Source organism: Cyclopterus lumpus, chromosome 5 (genome assembly GCF_009769545.1).
Source record: "Cyclopterus lumpus isolate fCycLum1 chromosome 5, fCycLum1.pri, whole genome shotgun sequence".
NCBI classification, from domain to species: Eukaryota; Metazoa; Chordata; class Actinopteri; order Perciformes; family Cyclopteridae; genus Cyclopterus; species Cyclopterus lumpus.
Window position 1 is genome coordinate 12999528 of NC_046970.1, and position 16047 is coordinate 13015574.

General features: G+C 41.8%; 3 protein-coding genes across 7 annotated transcripts; 2 read left to right on the top strand and 1 right to left on the bottom strand.

The window, feature by feature from the left end:
- Window positions 1–168: 168 nt before the first annotated feature.
- Window positions 169–3671, bottom strand: tsfm (Ts translation elongation factor, mitochondrial). Of its 2 annotated transcripts, XM_034533776.1 has the most exons (7): window positions 3540–3664; window positions 3401–3424; window positions 3068–3220; window positions 2806–2934; window positions 2559–2681; window positions 1905–1986; window positions 169–715 (listed from the first exon to the last, which is right to left on the bottom strand). In XM_034533776.1, the coding sequence occupies exons 1-7, from the start codon at window positions 3585–3587 to the stop codon at window positions 321–323; spliced, it is 954 nt and encodes a 317-aa protein (XP_034389667.1). In that variant the 5' UTR covers window positions 3588–3664; the 3' UTR covers window positions 169–320. The 2 variants fall into 2 exon arrangements, with proteins under 2 accessions (XP_034389667.1, XP_034389668.1); XM_034533777.1 differs by lacking the exon at window positions 3401–3424 and having other exon boundaries at window positions 3540–3671.
- endou (endonuclease, polyU-specific) lies at window positions 1122–8625 on the top strand. 4 transcript variants are annotated; one of them, XM_034533773.1, is made up of 11 exons: window positions 1125–1205; window positions 1532–1625; window positions 4671–4745; window positions 4868–4990; window positions 5070–5192; window positions 6707–6881; window positions 6969–7174; window positions 7870–7983; window positions 8072–8178; window positions 8259–8401; window positions 8483–8625. In XM_034533773.1, exons 3-11 carry the CDS (start codon window positions 4688–4690, stop codon window positions 8601–8603), a joined length of 1170 nt encoding a protein of 389 aa, XP_034389664.1. In that variant the 5' UTR covers window positions 1125–1205; window positions 1532–1625; window positions 4671–4687; the 3' UTR covers window positions 8604–8625. The 4 variants fall into 4 exon arrangements, with proteins under 4 accessions (XP_034389666.1, XP_034389664.1, XP_034389665.1 ...); XM_034533774.1 differs by having other exon boundaries at window positions 1127–1205; window positions 1535–1625; XM_034533775.1 differs by lacking the exon at window positions 1532–1625 and having other exon boundaries at window positions 1122–1205.
- Window positions 8626–14799: 6174 nt separating this feature from the next.
- On the top strand, window positions 14800–15795 carry LOC117731276 (neurogenic differentiation factor 4-like). Its single transcript, XM_034533515.1, has one exon. It carries the CDS (start codon window positions 14800–14802, stop codon window positions 15793–15795), a length of 996 nt encoding a protein of 331 aa, XP_034389406.1.
- The last annotated feature ends 252 nt before the right edge of the window (window positions 15796–16047 follow it).

The following is a 16047-nucleotide window of genomic DNA, read 5'->3' on the forward strand; positions in this document are numbered from 1 at the left end:
TTAAAAGGATCTAAGAAACATGAAAGAAGATGACAGTCGGTTGAAGCAAGTCAGTAGGTTACCTGATTAAGAGGATGTTCATGTGGATCTTATAATTAAAAATACTGAGTAGCATATACAAATGAATATAGACTAAGATTTCAAGGATAAAAACATTTTATTGTTGGATTGGTAATTTCATCAGGCACCAGTGCTGGTATATTCTGCTTTCAAATAGTCTGCTTTCTGAATGTTCAAGAATAAATGGGTAGTTGCATTTATATCTTAATATTAAATAAAGACACAGGGTAATTATTTATCCAAAATAATTTGTCATCCCTTCATTTAGCTTCTTCACTGGCTGTCTCTCCACACTGAAATCGGACAAAGTCCAGCACTCGAGCTTGTTGACCTCTGAGGAACTGTGCAACAGTCCTGCTGGGGTCTCCCATGAAGGTCTGAGGAAGCAGACGTGTCTCACTTTCACCACAAGGCAGGTCATCCATGTTGCCCAGGGACACAGGGGACTCTCCCACTATATGCTGTCCCAGCTTACGTCCTAGAACTTCTAATTTTCGCTTCTCCCCCCCATGAAATACGACCAGGGCGGCGTAGCGACCCATGGCCACCTCAGTCTGGTCGCGCACACCACCGTGTACATATGAGCCAATGTGCCACTCCTTTGGCACATCCACCATCACTGCCCGCCTCACTGACATGTTCTCACCGAGGCGACCTGAACGGAAAGAGGGAAAGCATGAAAAGAAAATTTGTACGATTTTTTTTTATTTCCACTTCGCTTTATTTCATAGATGGTAAAGGTCTGAATGGTTTATTTTGATCCTCCTTTCTCGAGTATAAAGTATTTACAATTCTTGCTAGGTCCAAAAAATGTTCTAAGGCACGAATGACGCAAATAAACCACAAATAGTTGGGCGAGTAAACGTAGCATTAGAGGCCGTTCCGAGGTTGCGCCTAAAATGGTTGCGCTCCTGTCACGCCTTCCGTTACTAAGCAACCAAAGCCCGGGTGCTGCAATCATGATGAAGTTAGCGGACATTTAGCAGTTTGGCTGACCTTCCAACCGAATGTTGTAACGTCATTGGGCGGAAACGGGGAAGCATGTACTTCGGAGCCGATTTCTTAATTCTTGTTACATGAGATGTGGTGTACTTGCGTGCTACCTCTGAGACCTCAGACTACTAGACCACTTGGATCCTGGCTGAGTACATTCTTTAGAGCGGTTTCTCTGCAAGATTACCATTGTAGCTGCTGTATTAGGTCTACTAGATTGTTAGTCTGTACTGTCTTTTCCTAATCTGAATTGTTTGAGCCGGGACCTTGCTTCACTCAAGTGACTGAATGAAAACCAGCTAGGGCTAGTGTTTGTTCTGTATTCCAATTCTACTAGAGACTAAGCTCTATTTTACTTTCTACCGTTGAGCTAAATAGACCTTTGTCCTTAATCAATTTTGGCAAGAATAGGAGATTGTTGTAAAACTTAAACTTCACTGATAAAAAAAGGGAAGACCTGCTCTTGTCCTGTACCCAGTAGTTTCTATTGGTGGCCATTTTTCTAACAAGCTGGGGGCGTGGTCGACGACAGGGCTGTAGCTAACCATCGTCAACTCGGTTATTAAAACCAGGTAGGGTTACTGAATACTGAAAAAAAACGGTACTTGTTAACAAATGCACTGCAATGGCAACACTGGATTTGAAGACACAAAAAGTGTGACACATTTCTAAATGTAAGTCTTTTATTTGGATATTTACCAGTCATTACTGGTAAAAACCCAAATAAAAGAAAATCTTAAACTGCTGGTTGAAGGAGCGCAGGAGGGATTGGTGTTTTAAACTAAAACAGCATTTTAGAGATACAGTGTACGGTGTCATTAATGAAAGAAATGAAGCATTTCCTTACTGACCAATTGTGAGAGCCACCCGATCAGAAAGTGAAGCTCCTTCATCCACACGGAGTTTGTTTAACTCATCACTTGCCAGGACACTCTAGAGACAAATGTAGTATGTAAGCAGAATCAAAGCAGAGCAAGGACACAAGGCTGGTGCGTCCTGACATCATGAGTTAACAGTGTTGTATTCAGTGGTATGCAGTCATATCAGCATCGACCTCTCTAAGACTTATATACATTAAGAACCATTAAGAGTTACGCTGCAGTTCTGTCTCAATAATGTCAAATTTTTGTGGACATCCCATGACTTAAAAGCAGGTCGAAGATGCAAATCACTGCAATTGTATGAATGATCAATAGGTCTTTTTCACAGTACTACATTAACACTGGCTCACTATGTTCTAAACATGACAGTGTGAGCCAGGATGCACAATAACCTGACCCTAAAACTGAAGCAGCTGAATGGAATTCAGTCATCATATTGTCGTTATTTACACCTGCGCTTTTACATATCTTTTTTTAATAAGGCATATTATATGGCGACTTTATATTAATATAAAGCCACATCAGTATATCCATCCTCTTTAAGCATCCATTTACATGTTATTTCCAGCATCCAGCTCCACAGTTTCCCCCAGTACAGAAGTCAGAAGCCCAATGGGGGTTTACCTTAACATATCCTGTCTTGCTTTGGGTTTTATTCCGGTGGTGAGCCAAGGTGACGAATGCAACATCCTTAACCAGCTGTTGGAACTTCTCATTACGGGCCACAAAGTCTGTTTCACAGTTCACCTGCATAAAGCAGACAAGAAGAAAAACAACAAATATAGCTGAATGCCCCATCCAACAATTATTTATTTTTTAAATCAACTTTACTTATTGCGCTGGTAATTAACCCCTGTATCACTGGCTTTACCTCCACCATAACTGCAGCTTGCTCTTGAATAAACAGGCCAACCAGTCCCTCTTTGGCTTTGCGACCCTCCAGCTTGCTTGCTTTGCTCCAGCCCTCCTTCTGGGCCTGCTCATGCAGCCAGGTTTCTGCCTGAAGGATTGGAAGTGACATCATCAACACAGTCACAAAGATAGTCGTTTCACTAGTCAACATATAGATATAATGCTGTAGCACACTTGTATTGTGAGTGCAGGCAGCGACTGAGAGAAGGGGGTTAAGTTACCTGTGTTACGTCATTATCGAACCTCTCCAGTGCTTTCTTGCAGTTAATGAAAGTGTAGCCAGTGCTTTTCCGCAGTTTGATCAGGAGGGCTTTCTCCGCTGCCAAGAGCTGACAACCTGTGTGTAACGACTGTACATGCTGGCAAATACTGATCTGAGGAAGACAAATGGGAGAATGTGAACACTTAGTGTCAGTGACCTAGGCCAACTCTGTCTTTAGTTGACAGTCGCATGCACAACTTTGTATCAACAAATGCCATTTTTAGATAAGATATTTTCCAGAGACATCCAGCAACGATGATTTCTAAAACGTAAAATAAAAAACGTAACTCACTGAAACTGAACCAGTAACGTTGAGCTGATGAATCAGAAAATAAGGAAGCTAGTTAACTAACACGACAGCTTCTGACAACTCGAGCTTCAGGTAAAACTATTACTACTTATTATTAAAGTGTAAAGCTTAATGTGCTCACCTTTGCAAAGTCTCTTGTAATTGTTCGGAATAAAAAGGTTAACGACATCTTTAAACCCCGCTGCAGAGAACTGACTTATAAAAGCTCAGAATGTCATTGAAGTGCACGCTGGGTAAGGAAGCCGATTAGGGACAAAAGGACTGCGAAGAGCCGCTTATTACTGCGCAGCGCCCTCTACAGTTTGGGAGAAGCTTACAGTTGCGATCAAACATCCTGCTTGATCCTGACTTCACAAAACTATTGTAGGCTACTATTGTTATTCTCAGTAGTGCAATGTAACTAATTAGATTACATTTAATCAAATACTGTACTTTTTACAGTTCAATGTTGAGGTGCTTACGTATTTCCATTTTGTGGTATTTTATACTTACCTTCATTGATCTTCCTGTTTATTCTGATATATCATGGTTGCATTGGAAGCTGAACGGTGACAAAACTGACAGAAAGGCAGCAGTTCTTCAAGAGAAACTGCAATGTTGTTCTTGTATTATTGTTAGCTGCTTTCTTAAACAAGTGTCAAGTGCTTTGACATTGTCTGTTTGACAGCACCTGAAATCCTCAGAATATAAGAAGCCTGACATGTCACTGTATACTTACAGTATGCATTACTTTAAGGGCCTATATGCATTGCTGATGTTTGGTATTTGTCGTGTGAGCAAGTGACCTCAACAGTGTCACTGAAGCAGGTGAGCTATTCTGAGCTTGCACAGATCCTGTGAAATGCAACATCTGGTCACTCTGGTCGGAGGGATGCTCATGTGGAAACTTATTTTTACTTGTTTTGGATCAGTTTTATTTAGCTTATAGCTTAAATAAACATACAACTAAAATCTAAGACAACAGTCATTATCACAGCTTACACAAAAACCTTGATATATTGATACATTAAAGTGCCGCCTTTGTGCTAAGCAGGTGTGTAGTTTCACAGAGCTGAGATACAGTGGACACACACTGTTGATTTACACTTCTGTTCTACAACATATCAATCATTGCCATTATGAATTTTAAACACGGTCACGGAGAAGTGATTGACCTCCTGATTGGCTGGTTTAGTGCAAGTGTAACGCTTTGTCACGTGAAACTTGCTTTAAAAGGAGGACCATGATAACAGTTAGTTCACCTTGTTTTCAGGTTGCAGCTGAGCCAAGATGAAGGTCTTTGCTGTACTGGCACTTTGGACAACCCTGTTCCACCAGGGATACAGCAGTAAGATATCTTTTTCTGCTCTATTAACACATCAACTATTATTATTGGCTTATGTATAACCATGTAATACAGTTACAAGTAGGTCTGTAATTAAGAAACCAATCTGTCCTGTTGATTCTCAGACACTCTGGACTCATGTCAGGGTCGGTGTGGTTATGGAACAGACAATAGTTTGTCCTGTCAGTGTAACTCGTCCTGTGAGCGCTACAAAGACTGTTGTTCTGACTACACTGAGATATGTAAAGGTAAGTGACAAAGCTTTATTTTATAACTAATCCATAACACATTGCAGACTTCCGTTTCTTCTTTTTTTTAAACTTCTAGCTGGAGCCACATCGTGTAAAGGCAGATGTGACGAGAAATACAACACTCAGAACAAGTGCCACTGCAACTCCAAGTGTGCGCAGTACAAAAACTGCTGCAGCGACTACGCAGACCTCTGTGAGAGTAAGACCAACCATGTGTTGCTATAGCTGTTCCCATCTCACATACCAGAAAGTATATTACAACTGATAGCAAGTTTCTAGCTGTTTGTGTTTCCTGAGCAGATCCTCCACTTATGACACCTGGTCACTTTCCCAGGGTGGACACTGAATCTAAGCAGTCGAACATTCGGCCCAATGCTACTGCAGGTTCTCAATCAGACATCTGAGTTGTCAGCAGTTCCACCAAAAAGAGAGTATCTTTTTAAACTTCTCAAAGTTTGATTTGAATAACTGCTTGATATCTAAATATATCATATTTCACAAAAAGCAAAGATTAGAGAAAAGTCAAAGACTAAATGCAAATCATGTGTCAGAACTTTTCTTTTCTCCTTTTAATAATCTCAGGACCCCTCAGATTTATCTTGTGACCCTTTGTCACCCCTATTGGGAACCACTGGACTACTACCTAACTGTTTGTAAAGAAGTTAAATTAGCCACACTTCCAACAGCAAAATACTACCTACGGATTGATGCATCAGTATTAATAATGCGATTTATTATAATCTATATCAATATCAATCACTCGTCAGTTTACTTTTGAAACTTCAAGTACATTTTGTTGATAATACTTATTTGACTAAAGTTTTAAATTAATACGTTTTACTCGTAATGGATTATTTTTACATTGTGGTTTTGGTACTTGTAGCTAAATAAAGGATCTGAATATTTCCTCCCTTAATGTTAGCCTGAGTGACCGACCTCTCAAATATTTATTCAGTTTTTGACCAGCAGGTGTCGCTGGTGTGCTATAAAACACTTCACTCAACTTAACATGCTCCCTTCTTCAACAGTAATAATACGCAGTGGTGGAGGAAGTACTAAGATCCTTTACTGAGATAAAAGTAGCAATACTGGAATATAAATATAATCCATTACTCAAGTAGAAATACACAAGTGCTATCAGCACAAACTATTTTTATACGGTATGGTTGTTTCATAATATATGTATAAGAATGTATTATATCTTCTAACAATATTTCACATCACATGTATCTACTGAATACACTCTGTTTGTAATTTATGTAAAATATTCATTTGAAAAAGTAACTTGAACCTATGAGCATAACAAAATGGCCTGCTTGATTGAAATCTGAGAAGTGCTACCTATAACAGTTTTTATGTTCATTGGATTTTGGGTCTAACATGCCACTGTAAATCCCATTGTTAAAGCGCAACCATTTTTACTACATATTACTTATACCTATAGAATACATGTAAGTACAGTATTATACTCCGAAATGTTGTAGAGTTGAAGTAAAGCAGCATAGAATGGAAGTAAGCTGAATGTGCTTAATAACTTTCTACCTCATTGTGCTACAGAAATGCGTAAATCATTATTCCAGGTTAAGAACACTAACATCTCCTCTCTCTCTCACTTTCCAGTCTATCTGTCCTATTGTCTTTATATAATAAAAAGGCAGAATTAACACTAACATGATAAAGTAATTATCTGTGTGTGTTTGTGATGTTCTGCAGGTGATGGAGGTGGAGGTGGAGGTAGTGTGATCACTGATGCTGAGATCAAGGCTCTCTCTGAGACGCTCTATGCTCAGGATTCAAACAAGGCCTCAGCCTCAGAGTTGATCATTGACTCTCAGGCTCTGGTGGCCGACTCTCAGACGAGCTCCAAGGACGATCTGTCCTCTAGACCGTGAGAAGACGATCTTATTAGCGCAGCACTCTCTTCTGCCTGACCTTGATGTAAGATATTGGTGTTGTTTTGTGTTTGTTCTTCCAGCATGTTCCGATACCTGAATGAGGAGGCTCTGTTCTCCAGACCCACCTATGCTGCTCTCCTTGCTGTGCTGGACAACTACGACAGGATGACTGGACAGATAGAGGACTTCAGTCCTCAGCAGCTGGCTGAGCAGGAAGCCTTCCTCAAGGAGACCATGTCCAACACTGAGCTGGGCAGAGAGCTGTTTGCTTTCCTCTACACCAAGGGTAACTAGATCCACATGTAACAGTACACATCCAGACACTGGTTGAGCTCACACATGTCTGTTGATGCGAGTGGTCTATTGCTCAATGTACTCTTTGGGGATAGTTATGTGCTACATTTTGGAACTAGAGTTCCCATAATGCTATGACAGATAACTCCATAATAATGTTGCCACGAGGACAGTGAGTTAGCTGTGGGCTACAATCTCAGTTTTATTTTTTTAAGTATCTATCAATTTAATGTTGCCAAAGCATTACATCTTTTGTCAAATCAGCACCGTTAAAAGTATGCTAAATTAGCAAAAAGAAGGCCTTTTTCTTTTACCACTGCAAATGTCAACATAGTTACAGAAAGGGGGAAAAGTAAAGCAAGACAGCGTTTGTATTTATCCCCCAAATCACTAAATCCTAAAAAACACACCCAGGTGGTAACTCGCGGTCAGAAACATTGGTGAAATACACCTAGTGAAGGTAACTTCCAAATGGCCATATTAGTTGCTTGTCGCTTGACATGCTGGACTGCAGAGCCCTGAAGCTCCCCCGCTGCTGCACAGAGTGCTAGTTTATTCCAAGTTTTTCAATATAGACTCGTTGACCAAATTCAACACAAAATTCCCTTGGATCCCCAGCAATGCACCTGCAAAGTGTGAAGTAGAACTGATAGTGATTCCTTGTTGGATGTTATTTTGTATTTTAAGGCATCTATGCGTCAGAGGAAGAGTTCATTCAGGATCTGAAGATGATGTGGTTTGGTCTGTACTCCCGCAACAACAACATGATGGACTCCAGCGGCTTTGAACACATCTTTGCAGGTTTGGACAGAGTAGATTTCTTCCAAACACCACAGATGTTTTGTTAATTTCTTTGGGGTGATTATTCAAAAAATAATGTCCTTCATAGGAGAGGTCAAGGGAGGAAAGGTGTCTGGTTTTCACAACTGGATCCAGTTTTATCTTCTCGAGAAAAGAGGAAAGCTGAACTACTACAGCCACAGCTTCAATGGGCCCGTAAGCTTCACAATGTAGACCCCAATGCGTTGATTTAAACTGTGACGTGTTCACTATTTCTTTCTTTCACCTGCTCTCAGTGGACTTCCTACCCTGATGTCATGGGGATGCAGTTCATGTGGGAGGGCTACTTCAAGCAGGTCGGGTCTGCAGTCATTGGCTGCAGCCCTGAATTTGACTTTGCCTTATACAGCCTTTGCTACATCACTCGCCCTGGAAAACAGTGAGTATACACCTTGTCTTGTCTCTTGTGATGTTTTCCAGAATGTGATTTTCCAAATCACATTTGTTATTGTCCATCCAGGTGTCGTTTGAGCCTAGGAGGGAAGGAGCTCATAATCCAAACTTACACCTGGGATAATTCTTCCTATGGTGATGGAAAGAAGTACATCGGCTCTGCCTTTCCTGCAACCCCTAGGAACTAAAGCTGCCATCTAATAAAACATAAGCAACTCACAAAGAAGTATATTTGTGTTTCATTTCACTCATGATGTAAACTCATTGAAAATTAATACTCACATAAAAGCACTTTTTCTCAGTGAGAGGTTTTCATAAATTTAATTGAACTTTTCTGTTTAAAAGTAAAAGAATATGTGGTGACATAAATACATCGCGACAGCTTATACTTCTACTCTGAAAATGTTTCTATAATGTAAGAATAAAATGGAAAATATATATATATATATATATATATATATATATATATATATATATATCTTTGCATATGGCTTCTTTTCATAAGTGGCACACTGACACATGCATATCCACTTGCATAAAGAAAACAGTAAACCAGACAGTCGATTAATGTGCAGTGTAACCTCTCGTGAACAGTCTTTAAGACCAAGAGAATGTGGTGTTCTCCCAGGGGCACGATCAAACTGTGCCTAATGGGGCAAAAAATGGGCGTTTACACACCCTGAGCTAGCACAATACTGACACCAACCCTTCAGTCGTGAGAGCATGTGTGCATCCGACACAATTGCTTATTATCTTATATAACAGCTAAACAAAAAAACTAAACAAAATGCAGTCTTTAGCAGTATGAACTATGGAAACAAAAAGACATTAACAGATCTTGTTCTGCTTGACCTGCTTCAAACAGTAGGCACCAGCTAAACCTGTTCTTATCAGCTGTCCATAAAGCTGTGTGTATAACTCCCCAGTGTGGGGTTAAGTGTGTGTGTGTGTGTGTGTGTGTCCGTCCAGCTGGGATGGGGGTTGATTTTACTCTTTCACTCATCTAGGGTGACTAACAGGATAAATTTTGGTCTGCCGACAGAACAGGGACACACACTTGCAGCCCTGTTTGAAGAAAGTATTACAGGAGATGGATCTGCCACTGATCCTATTGTCCAGCAGTCTTTGTGCATTCATGCAAAACAAGAGCACAAGACCAGTCAGTTCACAGGAAAAATGTGGCATTCAGCGATTTATCTGATTTGGGCCTCACATGCAGTCAAAGTGTTGCAGTAACAATAAAGTTTGCTCAGGGAAGAATTTCTCTTGCTATTTTGTCAGAGCACATTACATTTTCTGAGCTTGTGACTCGAAATTAGAAGAGTAAATCTTCTCTCTTTTCACACTGCCTTCTTTTTAAAGCACCAGTAGAATCAAATTAAACCACAGTGGGGCAAATAAAAGAAAAAAAAGATTCAATTGTTTCTTTTGTCACTCACACAACTTCATAATCGAATTATAGCTGGCCACCCGCCAGCGTGTCCTCGCATCTCCCCCAAATGGGCTTCTCCTGGCAGATCTCGTGAGCCACCTGACTTTTGTTTTGTAATTATATTATCCCGCTCTCCCTTTAACGTGTTGTGGCTAATGGCTGCGCGGGCTAGCCCAGCTGCACATGCAGAAACAAAGCTGCTTATGGGGCCAGACAATGGACCCGTGGAAAAGGGACGCCTGAAGGCGGTCAGCCAATGAGCACGCACAACAGGGGGCCAACAGAGGGTTTAGGGAAGGGTTAAGGGGGTTTAGGGGTTCAGGCAGAGGGGGGGAACTATTTTACCCAGTAGTGGGGTCCATCAATGAGATGGTTCGTTGGAGGACACATGGTCAACATCACCCCTGTCTCCCCAGGGTTGGTGCTGGGCTGGAGGGAGGTTCAAGTTTTGGCTTAAATGCCGGCCATTTCTAAAGTTGACGGGGGACCATGAAATACAGAGCAACATTCATTCTCTAGAGTGTCTTGTGTGCTTTCCAAACAATTTGATGACCGTATTATCATTTGAAGTGGATACACACATGCAGTAAACGATACAATCTTGATCCATTGAACTCACCTCATCATAGTATCACCGCAATCAAAATATATCCAAGGCTGCTGATATTGTAAGAAGAAGAAGAACATGATTTTGATTACTTTGGTATCCAATCCACCCACATCCCTAAATATGAACTACACAAACACACACTTGACTTACACTCACTCCTCATGCTGTGGCGTTGGCATCTCTCAGAGGACTTCTAGTATGACAGATGGACAAAGCCCACTTTCCCCCACTGTCACAAACAGATACACTGGGGATTCATGTTTGTGTGTGTACTGGAGTGAAGTTTTATCCGTCCTTCATATTATGATTATAATGAACTCAATTCCCATCTCACGAACATACCTTGTTAAGGTGAGGTAGTGTCCTCTGAGCAATGTGAACATGCTGAGTGAGCTAAGCAGCCAGTGGAGGATGGATGAGCATCTGAGCCACAGACTGTTAAAATAAGAGATATGTTTAAGAGAAGGCCATCTGCAGAGCTTCATCGTCAGCACTGAGGGATCTGGGGACAGTATGGCATACATACAGTATTACACTTGAGCACTTGTGGAAGATAAAGACAGGGTGATATAGAGTAAGTGGGACAAACTGAAAAGAAAAATGATGAAGGTGAAAGAGCCGTTTGTCATGACAGATGTTGTATTCAGCAAGTTGGGGTGCATACCCCATACGACAAAATAAAATACAAATTCTAATTTATTTTAGAATCCCAGTGTTATGAGTGTGTGCAATGGGGACACGAGGCCTCAGCTATCATATTCCCCTGCTACTCCTACTCTTGGGATGCCAGAGGCCCGGCTCTGCTATTCCCATCTCAAGCTGCAGGTGTGGAATAGGAAAGGCACAGACCCACAGGGAGGAGCAGTGGGGAAGGTGGTCGGCCTGGGAATGAACGAAGAATGAGAAGCACACTGGGCATGCAGATTACCTCGTAACCTAACTCAAGCCTCTCTGTTTGAGCATAAGGTGCTCTGTTTCTAAATCATGCAAATGATCTGCCTCCCCGTTCCCCAGTCAGCGATGTCAGGGTCAACAAGATATCCTGTTGTTGCTCACGTCTTCATCACAGAACTTTAATGTGGTTCAGACAGATTCAGACCAAAATCCTAATGCACTATTTAATTTATCCTTACACTTGAATTAGTATCTGCATGTATATGCCAAATCTACAACCTAAAGTTGATAATTTTAGGCAAATGGGTCACAGTTGAATTGTCAACTGACACAAGCCTTTTGGTTGTGGCTTTACAAGCAAACTAAGAAGGACATGGATTATTCTCCGAAGAAGTATAAATCAGGCCTGGTAAGACACAGTTATATTTAGTTTCATGCCCTTTTTGAGTTACTTCCTAAGTGTATGTGTCAATGGCATAGCGATAGACCAACCTCACAGTTTTGCTGTTGTTAAACTGTTCCAAAACATGAGAATCGTTTGCATACTATTAAATCCATGACTGGTTCTTTAGGTCTGTGAATGTTACAAGAGCCAACTCTTTTTCTTTCTTGGTCAGTGCAAAGCCTCAGATATAATTGATCAAATCAACTTTTGGTATTAATAGCTTATAGGATACTAAAAGAAAATCAAAGTATACATACATCATTACATCCAGCAACTTTGCTGATGATACAGCTTGTTGTTGTTATAATAACAAAACACAGTATTCTCAAAAGGTCGTTTGACCAAAAAGTATTATTCCATGGCATCACCATTTGTAGTTCCAGTTAGCGCCTTCATTCACATGTTATTTTGCCGATTCAGATTTTACATAGATTTTCCTTAAGATCAGTATGCTTTTAAATTTTGTGCAATACTATCAATAATAATAATCCATAATAACACAACAGTATCAAAGTGGGAATTTGCATACAAATTGCTTGACTTATTGTACATTTTGCTGATGGTGTTTTTTTGCTTAAGTCATGAATTTGAAGGCAGAACCTTAAGGCTACTTAATGTAATGTATTTCATAACTCATGTAAAGTATGTGTGTGCTAGAAGTCCTGCTAGAACATTCAATATCGTTCTGGTGATTTAGGGCATGGACCTACAGCAGAGAGAAGAAGCTATTAAGTCCCAGAGATACTGATGCTGCACACCTCATGTGACCAAACTTACCCCGTCTGGTCAGAGCTGCCTCTTGGGTGAGATGAACTTGTTCAACAGCCTGTCTCCTCAGTGCAGAGGGATGGGTGGCTGGAAGAGGGGATGGAGCAAACACCTGCTCACACGCAACTTCAAGCTGTCACATACAGTTAGGCTCAACCGACTGAGCGCGTCTCTCCTCCGTTCAATGCAAACGTGCTGCGGATTTGGCGGCCGCCCTCGCAAAGCAACAAAGGCCTGGGCCTCAGTTTGTCTGGAGAGTTTCAGTGAGCTTATGCACATCTCCCTGACCCTCCACACACACACACACACACACACACACACACACACACACACACACACACACACACACACACACACACACACACACACACACACACACACACACGAACTGGCGCGCGCGCGAGGCGACGAGTGGAAAGCTTCAGGGGCTTGAGCCACGGGCCGGCCACGCGCGAGCTCAAGCGCGTCAAGAGAAATTGGATGGGGGAGAAGGGAGGAGCTTTAACGTGGAGTTTAAAACCCAGAGCCCCCCGCAGAGTGACCCACACTGAGACTCTGTGGGACAGCTCTGCACTGGGAGACACCATAGACAGACACTTCACTTCACCGTTTGACAGTAGACAGCGAGACCAATCTGTAAAATAAACATATCATCTGCCAACTTCCTGAGGCGGTCCCGGGACACATCAACACGGGTAAGAGATTTAAAAAATATATTTAAGGAACTTATGTAGCCTGGATGAGTGTATAGGACTCGTTTGTGTGTGTATTTTCAATCGCATCAGCTATATATTTTCAGTTTTTTAAATTTATTTAGCAAATAGAAGTTCATGCACGCACTTTTAAGGCGAGGCATTAATATTTCTGCGTTTGGAAATGTCTGATTTCGATTCAACCTGAGTCGTCTGTCACTGATCTGGGAACGTCGATGTTTCCTTTAATCCCATGGTCGTCGCTACATCCACGGAGAAAATCCTGCGATGCCCCAGATTGAAGTCCTGTAAGTGACTTTATCTCGCTTGGGGCATTATCAGTTCACAAGTTGACCAGGATTACCCTGAGAGAGGGGGGAGACACTGAATAAAAACATATAATCTATGTATAAAAATGCAAAGAGGCATCACTCAAAGGTACAGTGCAGTTGTCTCTTCCCTGCGCATTCTTGTGTCGATCGATCACTCAGCCCCACAACCTGTGTCGGAGGAGCGCGCGACAAGAGGGAACTGTCCGGTGCTGAAACAGTTTGAGGACTGCTGAGAGTCACGGTTTACAAACTACGTATTACTAATACTATTATAGTTATCATTGGTGGATGAAATGTTATACTCACTGGACTGGCTCCGCGTTAAATCCTTTACAGAGTCGTATAGCCAGGATTTAAGAAATACCAAAGTCCCCCAATGCTGATACATACAAATGTGATTGACACCAAAAAGAAGAAGTCACTAGTTCCTATTATTTTTATTTTTATACATTTTTATTCCTCAAACTGTTTATTATATTTTCTGTAATGTTTAATTGCTTACACGAAGGACAGTATGAGGTGGAGAAATACAAAATCCTTTATTTTGTATTGCCGCAGAGTAATCACATGTAAACTCTTCTTAAAATACTGAAATATCCATGTGTATGTTTAAATTGTTTGTGAATATCCCGTTTATTGCAACAACAACAACACAATCTAATTCCCAGAAAAAAAATAATGAGGACTTGACCTCAGTGTTCTCACAGCTGCAGCTCTAGTTCTGATCCTTTGCTTTGTCATAATTCTTTATCACAAACAAGCCACGGAAGAGAAACTATTCAGTCAACTGATTTATGAATAGCATCCTGCATACTAACAATCATTTAGCCTGGCGTTAACCTGACATTGTGGTATAGTTTTTAACATCATTTTAGTATCATTGCATAAGCGTATAGCAGTCATAAACAGCATCAAGAGTTTGCAGGTTTTTGAGTCTAAAACAATATGGACTAAAACAGTCTAAAACAGAGGTGGACAAAGTAATACATCCTTTAAGTAAAAGTATGGCTGCAATATTTTAATGCATCAATGTTTGATTGTAGCTTGGTGAGTTGGCAATTTAACGTATTATATTGAAGTAAATTACTTTTGACCATTGTCTTTTGACCATTGTCATTCTTCTGCTGTGGTTGTAAGTGTTGATTGAAAATAAGTTTTTGTTTGCACAGCACATGTATTTAACAAAGATGTTATGTTGTTTCTAGAGTACCATGATGATTAAACCATATGTGAGACAAGGCGAGGGGGAGGAGGCTGTCAGCCCTCTGCAGTGGATGGATGGAGACATGAGCTCACCTGATGGAGATGCGTCCGTCTCATCAAACTGCTACAGAGCAGGTGGAGTGAATCAACAGGACAGTGAGATGGGGAGTGAGGATGCACAGGAGGACGAGGAGGATGAGGAGGAGGGACCGGAGGATGAAAACGAGTCCAAACGACGCGGGCCCAAGAAAAAGCGGATAACAAAGGCCCGGCAGGAGCGATTCCGTGCAAGACGTGTAAAGGCTAATGCAAGGGAGCGTTCGCGTATGCACGGTCTAAATGATGCACTGGAGAACTTGCGCACCATCATGCCATGTCACTCCAAAACACAGAAACTGTCTAAGATCGAGACGTTGCGGCTGGCCCGCAACTACATATGCGCTCTGTCTGAGGCTCTGGAGGGGGGCCTCTCCACAGAAAGCAGGGCCTTCATGGAGACACTGTGTAAGGGCCTCTCACAGCCCACCAGCAACCTGGTGGCTGGCTGCTTGCAGTTGGGACCAGCGTCTGGTGCTGGGGTGAGGTCTGAGGACAGACAAAGAGTCCGGGCACCTGCTCCTCTCGATGGCGTGGTGGGCTACTCCTCTCCAGGACTGCCAAGTCCGCCGTATGGCACTTTTGACTCTGCTCACCTGCTTCACCTGAGGGCCATAAAAGGAGGAGTGTATGAGAATCACTCGCCAAATGAGTATAATGCCGGAGGAGTGGGGACCCCTCCGTACGACGGTCCCCCTACACCACCTCTGAGCATCAGCAGTAACCTGATGCCCAAACAGGAGCCTTCACCCCACTACCCACCTTCTCACCACTACTCCCCCTCCCCTGTGGACCAGGGCCTGTATCAGACTCAGACAGGCTATAACGGACACTTGGAGGGTCCGTATGACTCCTACCATGCACAGCACATGCCCCCCCGACAGATAACCTCCGTCTACAGAGACTAAGACGGATCAGGAGAGTCGACTCTGTTTCAGCCATCAATTCAACTGCCGTCTTCACTCTTTGATCCTTCATGAACACTGACTGAAGGATCGGTCTCTCCCAGTAAACAGTCTGCTAGTAGAGGAACTGTACAGTACAAATGGTTTGTTTACATGTGTGCACATGGAATAGCACTGCTGAACAATGTTAAAAACGTTTTAAAATATTTTTTTTTACTAAAACCAACACATTTTCTTAAGACACTATTTACCAAA

What these genes read in the sequence shown, in the direction of transcription:
- tsfm (XM_034533776.1), bottom strand. Translation starts at nt 3,587, where the DNA reads ATGTCGTTAACCTTTTTATTCCGAACAATTACAAGAGACTTTGCAAAG. An exon ending in AAGCTGCAGTTATGGTGGAG is followed by an intron (nt 2,682 to 2,805) that starts GTAAAGCCAGTG and finishes TGCTTTATGCAG; the next exon opens with GTGAACTGTGAAACAGACTT. An exon ending in GCAAGACAGGATATGTTAAG is followed by an intron (nt 1,987 to 2,558) that starts GTAAACCCCCAT and finishes ATTTGTCTCTAG; the next exon opens with AGTGTCCTGGCAAGTGATGA.
- endou (XM_034533775.1), top strand. Translation starts at nt 4,688, where the DNA reads ATGAAGGTCTTTGCTGTACTGGCACTTTGGACAACCCTGTTCCACCAG. An exon ending in GTTCCACCAGGGATACAGCA is followed by an intron (nt 4,746 to 4,867) that starts GTAAGATATCTT and finishes GTTGATTCTCAG; the next exon opens with ACACTCTGGACTCATGTCAG. An exon ending in CTACACTGAGATATGTAAAG is followed by an intron (nt 4,991 to 5,069) that starts GTAAGTGACAAA and finishes TTAAACTTCTAG; the next exon opens with CTGGAGCCACATCGTGTAAA.
- LOC117731276 (XM_034533515.1), top strand. Translation starts at nt 14,800, where the DNA reads ATGATGATTAAACCATATGTGAGACAAGGCGAGGGGGAGGAGGCTGTC.